Consider the following 15,310-nt stretch of genomic DNA (forward strand, 5'->3'; position numbering starts at 1 on the left):
TAGATCGTGATCACCATTCCTGGTTCCCTCCCCCCTTCTTGAGAAGCTTACAGGGTTTGCTTATTTTCAGATTTTAGTTCATAAGTTTTATGACAAGGATTTCCGATCGGAACACACAAGAAAAAATTCTACATTCCTCACGCCATAAAGCCAAAATTTACTCCTCGTTCAAAGTGCAATTAATCGATAGTGTAAAACTCTAGAGAGTTTTTTTTTTTTTTCTTGAAAATATCCTCTCGTAGCCATAATGATATGTCACAGAATGAAAGGCATCATGAGAATGTTTATGGCTTGAATAAAAGTTGTCACTTTCAACGACGAGACTCAAAGCATCGACACGGAAGATTCCCAGTAAACTCCATGTCAGCAAGAAAAGAAAGAACAGACCCAACAAAAGCCTCCCGACTTTTTTCAAAGACATCTTCATGAGAAGGGAACCACGAATGTACAGAAACATTTTATCCAATTCATTTCAATAATTGTTAAATACAAAACATTTTATGGTCTATCTCGCAACAGGGGGATACAATGATTTTAATGTGCAAAAAAACGGTGCTAGCTCACTAGGAAGTATAGGGCTTTTGTTTCCGCTTCTTTAACAAAAAAAGTGAGGGGAGGTGGAAAAAAGAATAAAAAAAGACTTTGGAGGAGAAGGGAAGAAGAACCGTTTACAGTTATTTCATAGCTGTCTCCAAGATTGTACTAACGGACATTGACAGAGGTCCAGTCAATGTTGCTCGATCTTGAAAAAAGAGGTAACCTTGACTTTGCATTCATTCAATCGCAACGTGGTAGGTGCGAGCTTGATAAAGAAGTGCCATGTCGTGCAGAAAAACACGCAAATTAACGGTGAAAGTATTAAAAATATTTATTGCGTTTCAAAAGTGCATTTAAATCATGTTGCGGCGTGATTTAAGTAGACATAGGGGATTTCTACACAGAACGGATATGAGGTTGTTCATGCAAGCCGAATTATTCCTCATGCGCAGAGGTTTCTTCTGCAACGTCAGATTCATGTTATACTTTAGTTTTGTGAAGCCTTCGGGAAAACATGTATGTTCGTCAATCTTGCCCATTTTTAACTGGCGGTAACTTTTTCTAAACTTGCCCAATTTTAGCGGTCCCTCTAAATTTTAACGAAGTATTCAAATAATTTTCACGTACAAAGAAAGAAAACTAAGGTAGGGGTATCGTTAAAGCTGTTTTGGGGCCCATCTTTGCTGATTTTTCTCAAATCAACGATTTTTTGCTCATTAAAAGGCAATATTTCACGGAATGCATCATAGTTTGGTCATTTTCAGTCTCTTGCCGGGCCTGATACCGGCCAACAGATGGCTCTGATGGCCAATTTTGACGAAAAATGCGGATTTTTCGGTACTCGACCGGAAACTCGCAAAGCTCACATTTTCCGCCAATATCGATCCTCATATCCACCTGGTTCAGACCCGGAAAAAGACCGAAAATGACCAAATCAGTATGCATTCCTTAAAATATAGACCTTTAAAGAGCAAAAAATTGTAGTATTGAGGAAATTTAAGGTTGGCCCAAATACGGCCCCTATCGATACTCCTCCTTTACATTTGTTGGTAAGAAGCTAGAGAGCAGGGACTCCCAGATGTCACCTCACAAACAGGAAATAACTCTCGTTCGCTTAAATATTCGACGCAGTCTTTTATTGACCGCGAAGCTCGACCCAATGTCTTTACCAAAAGAAAGGAGGGCAGCAAATTTAGAGAAGGATGCAGGATGCCATCGCGTGTGCTCAAAACGGTGTGTACACCCTGATAAGTTTGTGTTTGAGAATGACGATTCGTCAAACGACGAATGAAACGTCGACCTCCTGTACTAAAAAAGAAAATTCATCTTTGCATGAGCCCTCAACGGTTGTGGCTATTTGAAGTCTCCTACAAAAACGATTCTAATGTCTATTTATTAGCCTTATAAGGCAATTTAGATTTTCAATAAAAAGTTTATTTTAAATTTGCTAATGAGACACGAGGTTTCCTGTCTTCAAGGTGAAGGGACTTTACAGCAAGAATGAAGATGGTGTATACAGCCATTCGGAGTTGATTTCATATACAATCGCATAACTTTTTACCGGTGGATCAAATATGCGTCGTCACGCCGTACATGAATTGCTTATCGAACAAAGGTAGCCAGAAAACCTTCGTGTTTATATATGCAACACGGACAACCCTGCAGAAAGAATATTTGTATCGCGCGAATGATCATTTTCGATCTCCAACAAAAATTAGATAACCCTTAATTTGGAAAAAAAAATTCAATATATAAATCGTCAAAATAACATGAGTGAAATTTGATTTTCAGACTCAATAAGAATCTCACGGATGAACGAGATTTCAGACCTCATTCCTCAATTTGAACTTGTTGTAAATTAACGCCTTTTGTATCTGAGATTGATTCATCACAGTACTTTCTCCCTGAAATTTCGTTCGTGTGATTCACCAAAAAAGTACAATCATTTGCAGGTGACAAGACTTTTCCGCTGATTCCTTCGATCAGTATATTTATTTTGAAGTGCCGATTCATGAATTTCATTTCCTCCAATTTAAGCTCACGGAGCACCAACATAAAACTTCCAATGAGCAAAAAAGTATCCATAAGTTCATATTTCATTTTTTACCTTTTGTCCGTCAATCAGGCATAACTGCTAGACCTATTCTCATTCATTAAGAAATAAAACAAATCTTTACACAACAGACTGCCTTTTGCAGATTGCTTCAGGTGTGTATTGTCTCTAAACACATTCAATATTACTGTTGCGGAGGTCTATTTTATGATACCAGTAATCCATATTTATTAAGAATAGTTACTTACCGAAGGTTATCGATGTGGACGATAATACTTAATAGTCCCAGGAAGTATCCGCGAGAACATTAATTTAGACCGACGTGGACAGCAAATACGTAGACCTGAGCATCTGCAACTTGAGCGAAAAAAGAGCGACAATTTAAACTCCGCGCCCTAAAAGAGCGTCAATTTAAATTTCGCGCTACCTGTCTGCCGATCCTGATTGGTTAGAGGAAATTTGTTTTCGCACCGGAAATAGCAGCTGGAAATCCTCTTTCGCGCCAAAACAGCAATGTTTACATCTGACAATCATAACCTCAAACCTGTCAGCACAACTGCAAAAATTTCGAGTTTCTTTACTTTCTTTTTGCATGTTTTACCGAGTGCCTGCATTTTGATGTCTAAATTACCTTCTTCTCTGCCGTTGCTGTAATTTATGCTAACCGTGTAAATGAGAAAGTTAATTCATCATATTTATTAATTATTTACATTCTAACTTCTCCATAACTTAGTTACTTTGCTTTAAAGGTGCCATATAGTTGTCTTCAATTAACATATAAGTGAGATATTACCCGAAACTATCAATTAAAAATGGATTCTCCTTCAAACACCAACGTCACTCATTCCAGTCAAAGGTATCTCTCTAATTGTTACTATCTTGACAAGGTTCCTGTACAAATCTTGAGGAAGACAAGACTGTCCGCGTTGGCAATCATACTGTGTCAGAGACCTACTTAATTGACCATACTTATGATGCTATAGATATTTTCAATCTTCAAACTTCCAAGGTCTGCATGATGCCAAATCAAGTGGAATGAACTCCCATTCAGTGGAGGTCAAATCTAGGGATGGAGAAAGCTCTTCGCAGCAAAACTCAATTTTGAAGTCTTCGCCTCCAAAATTCTACATTTGGCAACGAAGTCGGAAGAGAGTGTCGAGTCAAAAGTTTTTTAAAAAGAGCGTTCTGTTTTGTCCGCTATATAAGGCCTAAAACAGATGAAAACAATATCTTTCCCTACGCACAAGCAAAGGCCTTGCTCTCAAGCATATTTTTAACTCTTGGCCATTTTAAGTATTCACTCTCTTTATCAAGTGAGTGTTTGATAATCTTCAGCTTTTGATCTTGCTGTTCAATCTTTCCCCTGTTTCAGTGAGTAAGTTAATTCAGGGTAAAAGAATTCACCCTCAAGTTTTGAAATCTAGCTCTGCCATCAACCTTTAGGCAAGACCTACATGCAGGTCAGGTTTTATGTGTACCAGGTGGCCACTGCGTTAGCAAAATGACTGCAGAGTAGGATATTAAAATTTTTCTCCCTATTTGCTGTGCACTTTATGCTGACAGCGTTTCTCCCAAACCACATATATCTCGATTGCCGTATTTCAAAACCTCTGCTCCCATCTTATTTTTTAAGGAGGGATAAAATGGCAGCATACCTTGAAGTTTTTACAGAATTTCCTTTGCTCAGGAAAGAAGAATCACAAAAATTTTGAAGAATTAATATTGCGTAGTTATCCATTTAAGAAATAAAGTATGATGAGAAGTCTGCAACGTCGCAACCAAGAATTTCACAGTCTATGTGTGTATTTCCTTTGTGTCATAATCATGCTTCTTTGACCTGAGATTGTACTTTTTTCTTGAAGTTCTAATACAATTTACCTATAACTCTGTGTGTCATACTGTAATATTTCATGGTCAGAAACGTACTAAGTCTATCCTTGATCTCCTCAATTGACGCAAAATATGGTTTTATTTATCAAGGATGTGCTCTTTTTCCCTCTCCTGTCAACTGTTTGATTCCTTAAAGGAAATCCTCATGGTATTTCAGTTTATCAGATGGATAGCTAGGTTTGTTTCTACTACTGTTAAATTTTTTTTTTCTTCAGAACATCAATCATAACATGTTCATGGTTTTCTATTTTTTATTTTAGCTGCATTACTTTTTCTGAAATACTGCATTGCTGCATCCATGGTGAAACCTCTCATTAGCAAAAATGTGTCTGAATCTGTCAATGATAAACTAACTCGTTTTGATGAATTTGACTGGGAACTTTGCAAGGTGAGTGGCAATCTCCCTTAATACCTTACATTTATACTTTGAATTTGTTCACTTGTAATTAAAGCTCCCCATGCAAAAAGGGCACTTCTCAGATTTGGTGTCTCTGAATCTTAATTAAATTTGATTTATTTACCGTTTATTCATATTTTTGAGAGGAAGCCATTGAGTAATTTTTTGTCAAATTTTACCGTTAGAGCATTGTAAAATCGTAAAGAATATTCAGTACATTTCTTGACAAATTACTTACATCTGCATTGATTATAGTGGATGAAATGCCAGTGGAGATTCTGGAACACTATAATCAAGAAGTACCCTTTCAGCACCCATCACTTTAATTTCACCTCATGAAAAGTGTTTAAGTCAAGGAGCTCAATAAGGTACAGCTCAATATGCTGTAGATTCAGAGTAGCTCTGGAAGAGCTCTTGGAGCTCCATTAGCTCTTTTAAAGAACCTTATACCCACTGCTAGTAAATTGGCTTTATCTTCTTAAGCATCAGTTACACAGCTCCTAAACAGTATTGTACACCTTCCTGTTTTTTCATATCGAAAGGTTGCCTTTGTACCTATGCATTTCTGTACATGGGCACATTAATTCGTCAAACGCTTGAGACATTAGGTTTTAAAAGCTCTCTGATTTACCAGCAGCTTTAATGCTATAGTTAAAAAATATAGTAGATCAATAACAAGACAGACTATCACTGTTTTCTACTTGCATTTACAACTTGTTTTAAGAGCAAAAATTCAGACTCAGCAGAAAAACTTCATTTTTATCATTCAAGTTTTTACTTATAGATGAAAAAATACGAATTTAAGTAGTGTAGCCACTCCATCAGCTGATTTTCAGAAATTTTTGTGCAAATGTTTTAATATTATAATGTAACTTTTTTTAATTTGTTTAGCTTGTATACAATGCCACAAGAGAGAACGTGCTCATATCTCCCATTAGTCTCAAATTACTATTGGCAATTTTGTATGAAGGGGCAGGCGGAGCAACAGCCAAAGAAATTGAGGGAGTTTTGCAAGTATCACCCCAAGAGAAAGGAGAGCTGCGGAAAAGATTCAGCCATATTCTCGGTGAACTCCATGTATGTCCACTCTCCTTTTTATATTTTGTCTTCCTATCATCATCATTTTTGTTCTTTTTTTATGTGCTTATGCATACACATACAAATTACAAATAATATACGTGTAAGCTTATAAGTTTAAAGTAAAAGACTTTTTTTTGCATAAGCATCATTGCTGGAGACAAATTTGAAAGAATCTAATGTAAGATAGACTCCATTTATTCAAGATGTCTCATTCAGTAGATCCAAAGGATAGGAAGATGATTACAGAGTATAAAGACACAGAAAGTAATGTTCCAATGTTTACCGCTTTTATTTCACAATTGGTGTGAAGTCAAGATTTTGTAATGTGAACGATTGCCAGGGCTCCAGAAAATGTTGGTGTGCAAGGGCGTGCTTTCTTGTGAAAGCAGTTGAGGATAAGAAAGCATGGGAAAGGGTTTTTTTTTTTTTTTTTTTTTTTTTATTAATGCTGCACTTTGTGAAGGGCACACACTCAGCCCATTTAGTCTTAGGGGAAAAAATGTATAACTTTTTTCTTCACCAGTTTTTGTGAAGAAAATTGTTAAGCGCTGTCTTTTCTTGCGGAGAAAATGTTAATTCAGAACTTTGCCCAGCACCAAGCTTTCCCATAAAAAGGGCATATTAGGTGAAAGCTTTTAGATTTATGTAAAAGCAAATAACTTTCCGGACCCCTGGATATTGCTATTTGTAATGACTTATTATGAAGAATTCTTTAGATAGGATTGATTTTTTTTTTTTAGTCAGCTACACATCCAAAGCTAAGTAGAAGGATGAAACATGGGTTGTGTCAATTACTTTTCCACGTCCTCTTTTTAGAAATTCTCCAATTTTCAGTTCTCACAAGAGCCAGAAATTGCTCAAACACTTGAAGCTAAGTTTGAGGAATTTGTCAATGAAAACTTTTTTTGAAGAAAATGAGAAAAAATATGAAAGCGCACTGATTTTCCCAAGGCTCAATGTCAGTGTGCTTTTTATCTTTTTATGTAGTGAGTAGATTTTCCTAGCATGATGAAACTTTGAGGCTAAGATTGCAACTAATCTTTGCTCCCATAAGCATTCTACACACCTGCTTACGCAGAAAGCATTGTAATCAACATAGCTGGAAATGAAGTGAATCCATAAATTTTAAAAAATTGCCCAAAAAATGTATATGACAACTCTGTATTTTCTGGAGGTAGAAAAAATGACTTATTTGTTACTTTATTGAAATTCTTTTAAAGAAATTTTTCGCCAACACTGAAAAAATGAAATTGTAAACATTATTTTCTTGTCGGATAGAAACTCTTAACAGTAAATTGTATCAACCTGTTGAAGATCGAGGTGTTAAATGATTTAACAAAAGAAAAGGAAAAAAATTGTATGCTGTTCTACATTTTAGAATATGTACTAAAACATTTCTTATCGCTGAAGACTGAAATATGCTTTATTTTTTTCCAGGAAGAAAGTCCAGACTACACCCTTCACTTTGGTACCAGCACTTTCATCGATAAGTCGATCAAACCGCACAGTGAGTTCTCAGGCAAACTGAAGCAAATTTACAACTCAAGTATCATCAAAGTGCCTTTTAAACAGCCAGACAATGTGGTCGCGGAAGTGAACTCTTGGGCAAAATTAGTGACTCATGGTTACATTGAAAAATTCTTGTCCAAAGGTATTGTCCTCAATTAATTATATCTAAACCTTATATGTAAACCTAGGGTTGCTTTTAATATAAATACTAATGGAAAGAAAGGAAAAAAAAAACTTAAATATTTAGGTGATTGTCCCAATACCCAAGGTATTAAGGGGTCACAATTTCGAAAATTAGTGCAAATTTGAAGATTAGCATCAGGCCCAAATTTAGCTGTTTGGAACTACTAGGACCTCTGGCGTAGTGGCGTGGCGTCCATAGGTTCGCAGTGTTCGCCGAACACACTAAAATATTTTGAGACAATTAATAAATTATGGCTAAGAATGTGGGAAGCAATACAGAATTGTGAATAGTAGATCGCAAATAAGTATCGGGCGCTTGGCTTCCGACATCGGCATGTGGCGCGGCGGAGAGAGAAAATCCTGTGACGCGTGGTCCGCACCGGCTACCGAACCTGGATGATCTGCGACCTGCTGACCTGCGAGGAGAGAGAACCTGGGTGCAATGATGAAGGGGCAAAGGGTACACGAGAGAGGAGAGGCACCGGCGCGCGGCGCAGAGCGGAGCGTGAGCATTGGGTTTGGAGACGAGTGCGGACCGCGCTCGCGGAGGGAACACAGCAAAGAGAAAAGGGAGGGGAAAAGAACGAGAGAGGACAGCCGCTCATCAGTCCAGCTGTTTCCTATAGCAGTGGTCCGCAGGGGTTTGCGAACCGCCGAATTTCCTCAATGCCGCGATTCGCTCTCCGCTTCCCCCCCTGCGCTTGCGGGCCGCATCTCCCAGTTTCCCAGTCTCCCTCTCCCACCTCTCTCTGCAGGTGCGTGTCGCGAAAATACGTTATCATTTAACAAAATAAATTACAGGAAAACGATCAGTTAAAAGAACAAAATTTCAATGACAATTTACCGGCACAATTTTCACCATAAAGGGTTAAAATCGTGTTCTTGCGGCTTCATTTTTTAAAAAGTTTCCGGGGGAGGCCCCCCGAACCCCCCTTTAAGGAAGGAGAGTGAACCTCTCTGAGCCCCCCCCCTCCCCCGTCCTAAAGTTAACACTCCTACCGAACGCCTACCGGATATAGTCACGCCACGCCACTGCTCTGGCGGGCCCATCTGACCAGAGGAAAACAGCAGAAAAGGAGAAAAAGGGAGGGTGAAAGAGAAAGAGGAAAAGGGAATGAAGAGGTCTGAAAATTAAAGTTTGGACCCCTTCATCAATTGAGGACCTTTTCGGTAAAAGAATGCATGCCCCCCAAAGCTCAGTTTAGGAAGAACGCATCCTCTGAATCCTTGTATCTTGAGATATTCAATAATATTTAGTTTTTGCAAGTTTTTGTGAATAGAAATGATATAGAGATCTTACTGACCATTTTTGCACTTGCCTTATCTTGTGTTTACAAATGATTGCTCAAGTTTCTCCTATTTATTGTTTAAAATATAAAATGAGACATATTTTCAACATTTCACCCTTCTTATTCACAATTCGCGTTAAAGTAGGAGATGAATACTGGTATCGTGATAATGGCTGCAGCCTACAGCTTTGATGTGCTCAATCATTTCAACCAATTTTGAATGAAAAACTGATGTAATATCAGGCAAAAAAAATGTAATTGTTAATCCTATTGTTTTTCAGATGACATCTCGGAAGATGAAGTTCTGATGATGGCAAATATTCTATTCTTCAAAGGTTTGTGGCAGAAACCTTTTGATCCTAGACGTACAGAGCCAAGAGTTTTCCACATCAATTCCACTTCTGGTATCAAAACACCTTTCATGAACATGTTTGATGAATTTTATCATCTCAATGCAACTGATATTGATGCTCAAATCCTCAAACTACCATACCTAGTAAGAAATAAATTTCCTTGCCCAAGTCTCAGAAATTATTTTTTTTGTTTGCGAGTTTTAACGAAAGCAGTTCATGTATCCAGGTGAAGGCTGAGAACTAATTGGTTCAAGATATACGACTAACAGAACAGACAACATAGATAACAGACAACGAGATGAAGATTGGTTTTGCCATAATAGACTTTTTGAAGGGGAAGGAAGAAACATGCAAATTTCTTGTGTAAATATTGGACTTTGCCATTGAAGTCATCAATATTTCTGAGTGTATTTCCATACGAAATAACTTCTAATTTTACTCCAGCTGTAGTCTGCAACAGATCTAGCTTTTGATCATGGTTTATCCTAACTTTATATGCAAAAAGCTCATTATATTCGTGAGACCTCTAAGAATATTATATTTAAAGATAAGGATTAGCACCAAGGCTGCACTTCCATTGAGAATTTTTGGTTTCCTTTGCAAATAACCATCCCAAATAACCGTGTGTCCTGTTACCTAATAACTCTTTTTTACCATTTTAACAGGGTGAGGAATTCTCAATGTACATTTTGCTGCCAAACCAAAAATCTGGACTTAACGAATTAATGAAGAAACTTCATCTTGGACTGCTGAGAAATCATTTTGCTCGTTTGACGGAAACCAAAGTGTTTGTCTCTTTACCAAAGTTTTCCTTTGACTCACACACATTTCTGAAGCCTTTCCTTCAACAAGTAATGCACACTTTTGTCAACTTTTTTCCTATTGTTTTAAATACATACTGTCGGTAGGAAATTGAAGGACAGAAACTGATTAACACTCTTGTTCTTTGCTACTATCAAGTCCTAACAATGAGCAAGTGTAGAGTGTAATCAGGGAAAACTTGACAAATTTTGTGACTTAAATTTTCTAAAAAATTTATTGCATTTTTATTTTCCTGGAGAATGATTGATGTTGACAGTTATTGAAAATGTTTAACTGCCTCTGTTACACATATCTGCAACAGAAAAAACAATCGTGCATGCAAGCATTTTTAAAAAAAACTCAAAACTTGCATCTTGTTTTTTCACTGTCTACATTTTCTATGGGGGTTGATGACCTTTCAAAATAGGTCCGTTAATTTGAAGAGGTTGTCTGTGTATTGACCAACTGGTTGTGATCAAAGCCAGTGTCAGGTGTCCCTATTTGGAACAAAACTATACACATTCTAATTTATTACCCACCATAATGTATTAAAATGCGTTTTCATTATCAGTTTTAATTATTATCTCTGCTCATGAAGCACCACTATTGACGGCGTTATTTCTCTAAGTCAAAATTAATTTGATTTTCTGCTTTATATCATACTTATTCAGTGTGTTTGTTTTATTTTCTAACTGCAGCTTGGAATCAAAGACATGTTCAGTGAGAAAGCTGACTTATCAAAAATTGCAGCAGATCCGCATCACCAACTCGCTGTTACCAACATTCTTCAGCGAACTGGAATAGAAATCGAAGAGACAGGCAGCACTGCTTACGTTATAACAGGTAAGTTCTCATCTAGATGCATTTGCTCTCTTTTTACAAAGGGATTTTTTATTGATACAGGAACGTAGAGTTTCTAGGATCTGAGAAACATGGAAAGTCAGGAAATTCACAGCACCTGGGATAAGTCAGGAAATCAGTGAGAAAAGTCAGGGAATTTTGCATGCAGCATATAAGCTTGGCAACTTCAGGCAGTGCCATCAAAGAGAGTGCGCACAACTGCAAAATACCTTTTCACATTATTTAATCTCTAGAAGTGGAAAGTTCATCTAGAGTTTAGCTAAAGTCAGCGTTTTTGGAGGAGAAAGAAAATGAGCATAAGTTTTATCAAAAGATCAGGGTGTATTTCAATTAAGTTAGGAAAAACGACGAAATTTTAAAATTTTGGAGTTAGAGATAGCCAGGGAATTGAATTAAGGAAAAATATGAAAACTCAAATGAGCACTTTTACACATGGAGGTAGCCAAAATTATATAAAGGTTTTAATATCTAGATTATTAGTCAAGAAAGTATCTAGTATTCATCATCAAGTTTGATAATCAAAAAAATTTAAAAAAGGAAGAAAAAATAATACTTTAACTCAGACCTTAAATCAGATAAACACAATGTTGAAGAATTCAAATACATTTGATACAATAATTCAACAAAAAAAGTTTCTAAGCTTTTCTCTGGAATGGAAACTTTAATTTTAGTAATGCGCTTTTATCTGATATTTTCAGAGGCTCACCTAGCAAACAAATTTGGCGATTCTTACCATGAATTCATTGCAGACCATCCATTCGTTTTCTCAATTGAACATGATAAGGGCAAAATTCCTGTATTTTCTGGAAAATTGGCTAATCCAACCAACAAGTTCTCTGAAGTTGAAGCAATAACAACTTCCCCATTACCTGCTCCTGCCTCGACTGAAGCCCCCAATGATAATGCATCCACCACCGTCAAAATGAGTGCTGCACCTGTGGCTGCAAGCTCTAGTGCTGGAGGCAACGGAAGTGGACCTGCAAATGGACCTGTAAACGGACCTGCAAGTGCGCATGCAAATGGACCTGCAAATGCGCATGCCAATAGACCTGCAAGTGGGCAGTCGAATGCCAGCACAACTACTGAAGACGGTAAAGAAACTAACTGGAGCGATTAGTTTATCGTTTCTCTTCTTTTTGGTCACTGTTTGCTGTGCTATCTGGATTTGTCTCTTGATGTGAGGATAATCTGGTATTCCAGCATCCATATCATTACATATCAACTGACTGCAATTGCTTAAACTGTGCTTTTGTTTTGTTGGTGTCAATGTAAATGGCAAAGCTTCTCGTTTCAGAGCATTACGCACTACTCCTGCTTTAGTTTAAAATAGAAATTTTGACTGCTTTTATTATTTCAGACGTGCATTCATGATTTTGTTGACTGTCTGGTTTGGTGTGTATTTCAAGATGAGTTTTTAGTCTCTGAATTTGTGGCAGTTGTTGTGATGATCTTCGATGAGTTTCAAAAATATTCAGTTTATGGAAGAATGATGAGGATTTTATTTTTTTGGTTCTTTATTGAGTATTCCTCTAAGTTTTCTAACACCTCACTAGACCTGGCATACATTAATCTTAGAAGAGAGGAGAGTCATTTACTATGATAGCAAGAGTCCTCTGGACTAGGAATGCAGAGTTCCAGTGTAATGGATCCTCATTTGGGTTTCGCTTAGTACTTGAAGGGGAGCTCGTAGAATGTATGATAGCTCATCAAAAACATCCTCATTTCAGACACTTGAAGACTTCTACTACCACTTTGATAAAATATCAAAGACTCGTTGATGCCTATGATTTGAATCAAACATAAAGGCTTTTTATATGTGCTTAAAGAATATATTGGCACTGATGGTTTCTAGATGATGAAATCAATGAAATTCTAGGAATGGGTCCTCATACCTCTATCATTACGGTGCTTAAAACAATTGAAGTGGTAATTAAGGAAAGCAGCAATCGTTATAAATCATAAAGTATTTTTGCATCAGTGACTTTTGAGTTTTTCAAACTGCTTTGATTATTGTCATGACTTGGCGTGAGGACCAATGGTTTTATGCAAACTTCTTTAAAGAAATTCTCCTCTTGAAGATCATGTATCTTGAATATAGGTGATTGTCGTATGGTCACAGTTCAAATGTGTTTTTGTCGGAGGTCTTGTGTCAGTATGTGGTAGGTCACATTTGTTGAATGTTAGACTTGTGTCGATATGAGAATTGATCAGTTAATGTTTTGAGCTCAGTCTTTGACTTCAAATAGAAAAATAAAAACTTCAGGTGCACAGTAGCAAATATTTTGGTGAAATTTTTTGACTCATCTTTGAGGGGGAAAACGTACAAGACAGTGAATAATTTTAAAGAAATTCAATTTGTTTTTTTCCCTCTTTCTCTTTATAAGGTTTCATTCACTCCAGAAACATATTAAAGAGTAAACATAAAGGAATAATAATTAATTAGTTTTTAAAAAAAGCAAATGGAAAAAAAAACAATCCAAAAAGTAATATCCTTGCTGTATTTAAGTGTGAAAGCAGAAGTTTTCTGGGAAGGTTTTGACCAGGAGTGGAATTCCCTCAAAATGTAACAGGAAACCAAAGTGCTGGCAAAGAGTAATGTAGAGTTCACCAAGAAGAGTTAAAAAATATGTAAGTTGAAGAGGAAGGAGACAAAAGTGCTGGCAATTTGTGAGTGCCAATCTGGTTTTCCCAGTGGATAGAGAGTGGGGGAACTGAGCAACCAGCAATCAAGTGAATCTGGCTGCAGTCATTTTAGTGTCTCTCTGAGGCAGATCCTGTCATCACCCATCCAACCAGAGATGAATGTGCTTCTATACCTCCTGCTGACTGGTAAAACATCTAGCCTCATTGTCAATTTCCTTATTCCCTCTCTTCATTTGCTGAGCGATTCGGCAGGCATTCCAGATTGTTGTCCCTTTCCCATTTCTTTTAAATTCATTGCAATTTTTAGATTCATAAGAAAAAGTTGCTCAGTGTTTTCTAGGTTTTAAGGAATTTTTCTAGGAATTTAATTTTCACGAAAATTCATTACAGCATGTGCAGCTACATATAAAAAGTAGTAGGCATTATACTGGATATAAGATTAAAATTTGGCTTTGCTTTAATTTTCCTGTGATAATTAATACCACTGAACTCTTTTTTCTCCAAAATCAGCATTCCTTCTCTTCCCTTTCTTGCATTTTTCTCACACATATCTTGGGGCCCTTCGGAGAACAATTTTTTTCGTTTTTTTCTATTCATTTTCCTTGAGATTACTCTGGATTTCTCGTTAATTTAATGGACATTCTTCTATGCTTGCCAAGATACTTTTTTATGTTCAATTCACCATCTCCATTACGAGAGAAAATGATTTTTGTGTAGCAAAATATTTCTTCCCAAGTCCAGAAGCTCTATTGAGGGAAATGAAGTGACAAAAATATTCTTTCTTGATTCTAAGTTCGATTATTGTTTTCGGAAAAAGATTCTACCAACCCAGCCAAGTTTTCTCCCCCTCCGCCTCTTGCTCTACTATTATTCCGTAGAAGAGAATATCATCTTGTTCAATTTTTCGGCCAATGATAGTATGTTCACCTGGTTTAACCTTTTTCACCCGATTTTAAAGATTGGCCTTTTTTTGCACTGTCAAATGTTGCTCATTTTTTCTAATTTTGCCAAAGATTAATGCTTGTGTATCTACAAGTCAAGTAGAACTGTGCTAAAATCTAAATAATGAAAGGATAATATACTGTTTGCACTGGCGGATCCAGCAAATTGGCAACACTGTCTTTTCTCCATTTAAACCTATCGAAATGTCTCGATCCTTTGAGGGGCCAGGTGCTCCGACAAGAATCGATTATTTAGCATAGGTTTAAATGGAGGAACTCCGGTGTTGCCAAATTGCTGGATCCGCCTCTGACTGTTTGATTTGAAAAACGATACATTAACTAACAGTATAAACCAAGTAAAAACTACTCCCGGACACACAATTATGTGGTTACCGGTCTTGTTGAAATCTGTAGCCGTAAATTCACAAATGCACGAGAATAATTGTCAATTTTCAGGACTGTACTCTATTTAAAAAATAAAGTTTCTATGAGCCTGAAAGATATTTGTTTTGCTTTTGCCCCACGATCCCTCAGCTTATTCAACGCAAATTAATGGAGTTTTAAGTTCCTAAGGCCTACAATTTTTGTAATCAAAATTGCCTGCATAAACAAGTCCATCAGCCCGAGAAATATGATTTATAGTTAACTTATCCTGTAATTTTACTGTTCACTTGCTTTGTGAATTTACGGATTGACTGGTTTCATGAGAATGTGCATTTACTTGAAGAAAAATATTAACGCCAAAAAAAGTTAATCATCTGCTCAGTGTCTTA

At 36.8% G+C, this 15,310-nt stretch overlaps 1 protein-coding gene across 2 annotated transcripts in view; it reads left to right on the top strand.

Annotated features, from left to right (window-relative positions):
- LOC109031973 (uncharacterized) overlaps positions 1 to 15,310 on the top strand; it is a 29,993-nt gene that overhangs the window by 4,577 nt on the left and 10,106 nt on the right. Inside the window, exons 1-8 of one of the 2 annotated variants that reach the window (XM_019043843.2) lie at positions 3,225 to 3,446; positions 4,741 to 4,868; positions 5,769 to 5,954; positions 7,395 to 7,608; positions 9,220 to 9,434; positions 9,957 to 10,142; positions 10,791 to 10,935; positions 11,652 to 12,044. In XM_019043843.2, coding sequence (XP_018899388.2) covers positions 4,779 to 4,868; positions 5,769 to 5,954; positions 7,395 to 7,608; positions 9,220 to 9,434; positions 9,957 to 10,142; positions 10,791 to 10,935; positions 11,652 to 12,044 — 1,429 coding nt within the window. In that variant the 5' untranslated portion in view covers positions 3,225 to 3,446; positions 4,741 to 4,778. Of the gene's footprint in view, positions 1 to 3,224; positions 3,447 to 4,740; positions 4,869 to 5,768; positions 5,955 to 7,394; positions 7,609 to 9,219; positions 9,435 to 9,956; positions 10,143 to 10,790; positions 10,936 to 11,651; positions 12,045 to 15,310 lie in introns of those variants that run through there. The other variant, XM_019043842.2, reaches the window with a different exon arrangement.

This window comes from Bemisia tabaci, chromosome 1, assembly GCF_918797505.1.
Source record: "Bemisia tabaci chromosome 1, PGI_BMITA_v3".
NCBI classification, from domain to species: domain Eukaryota; kingdom Metazoa; phylum Arthropoda; class Insecta; order Hemiptera; family Aleyrodidae; genus Bemisia; species Bemisia tabaci.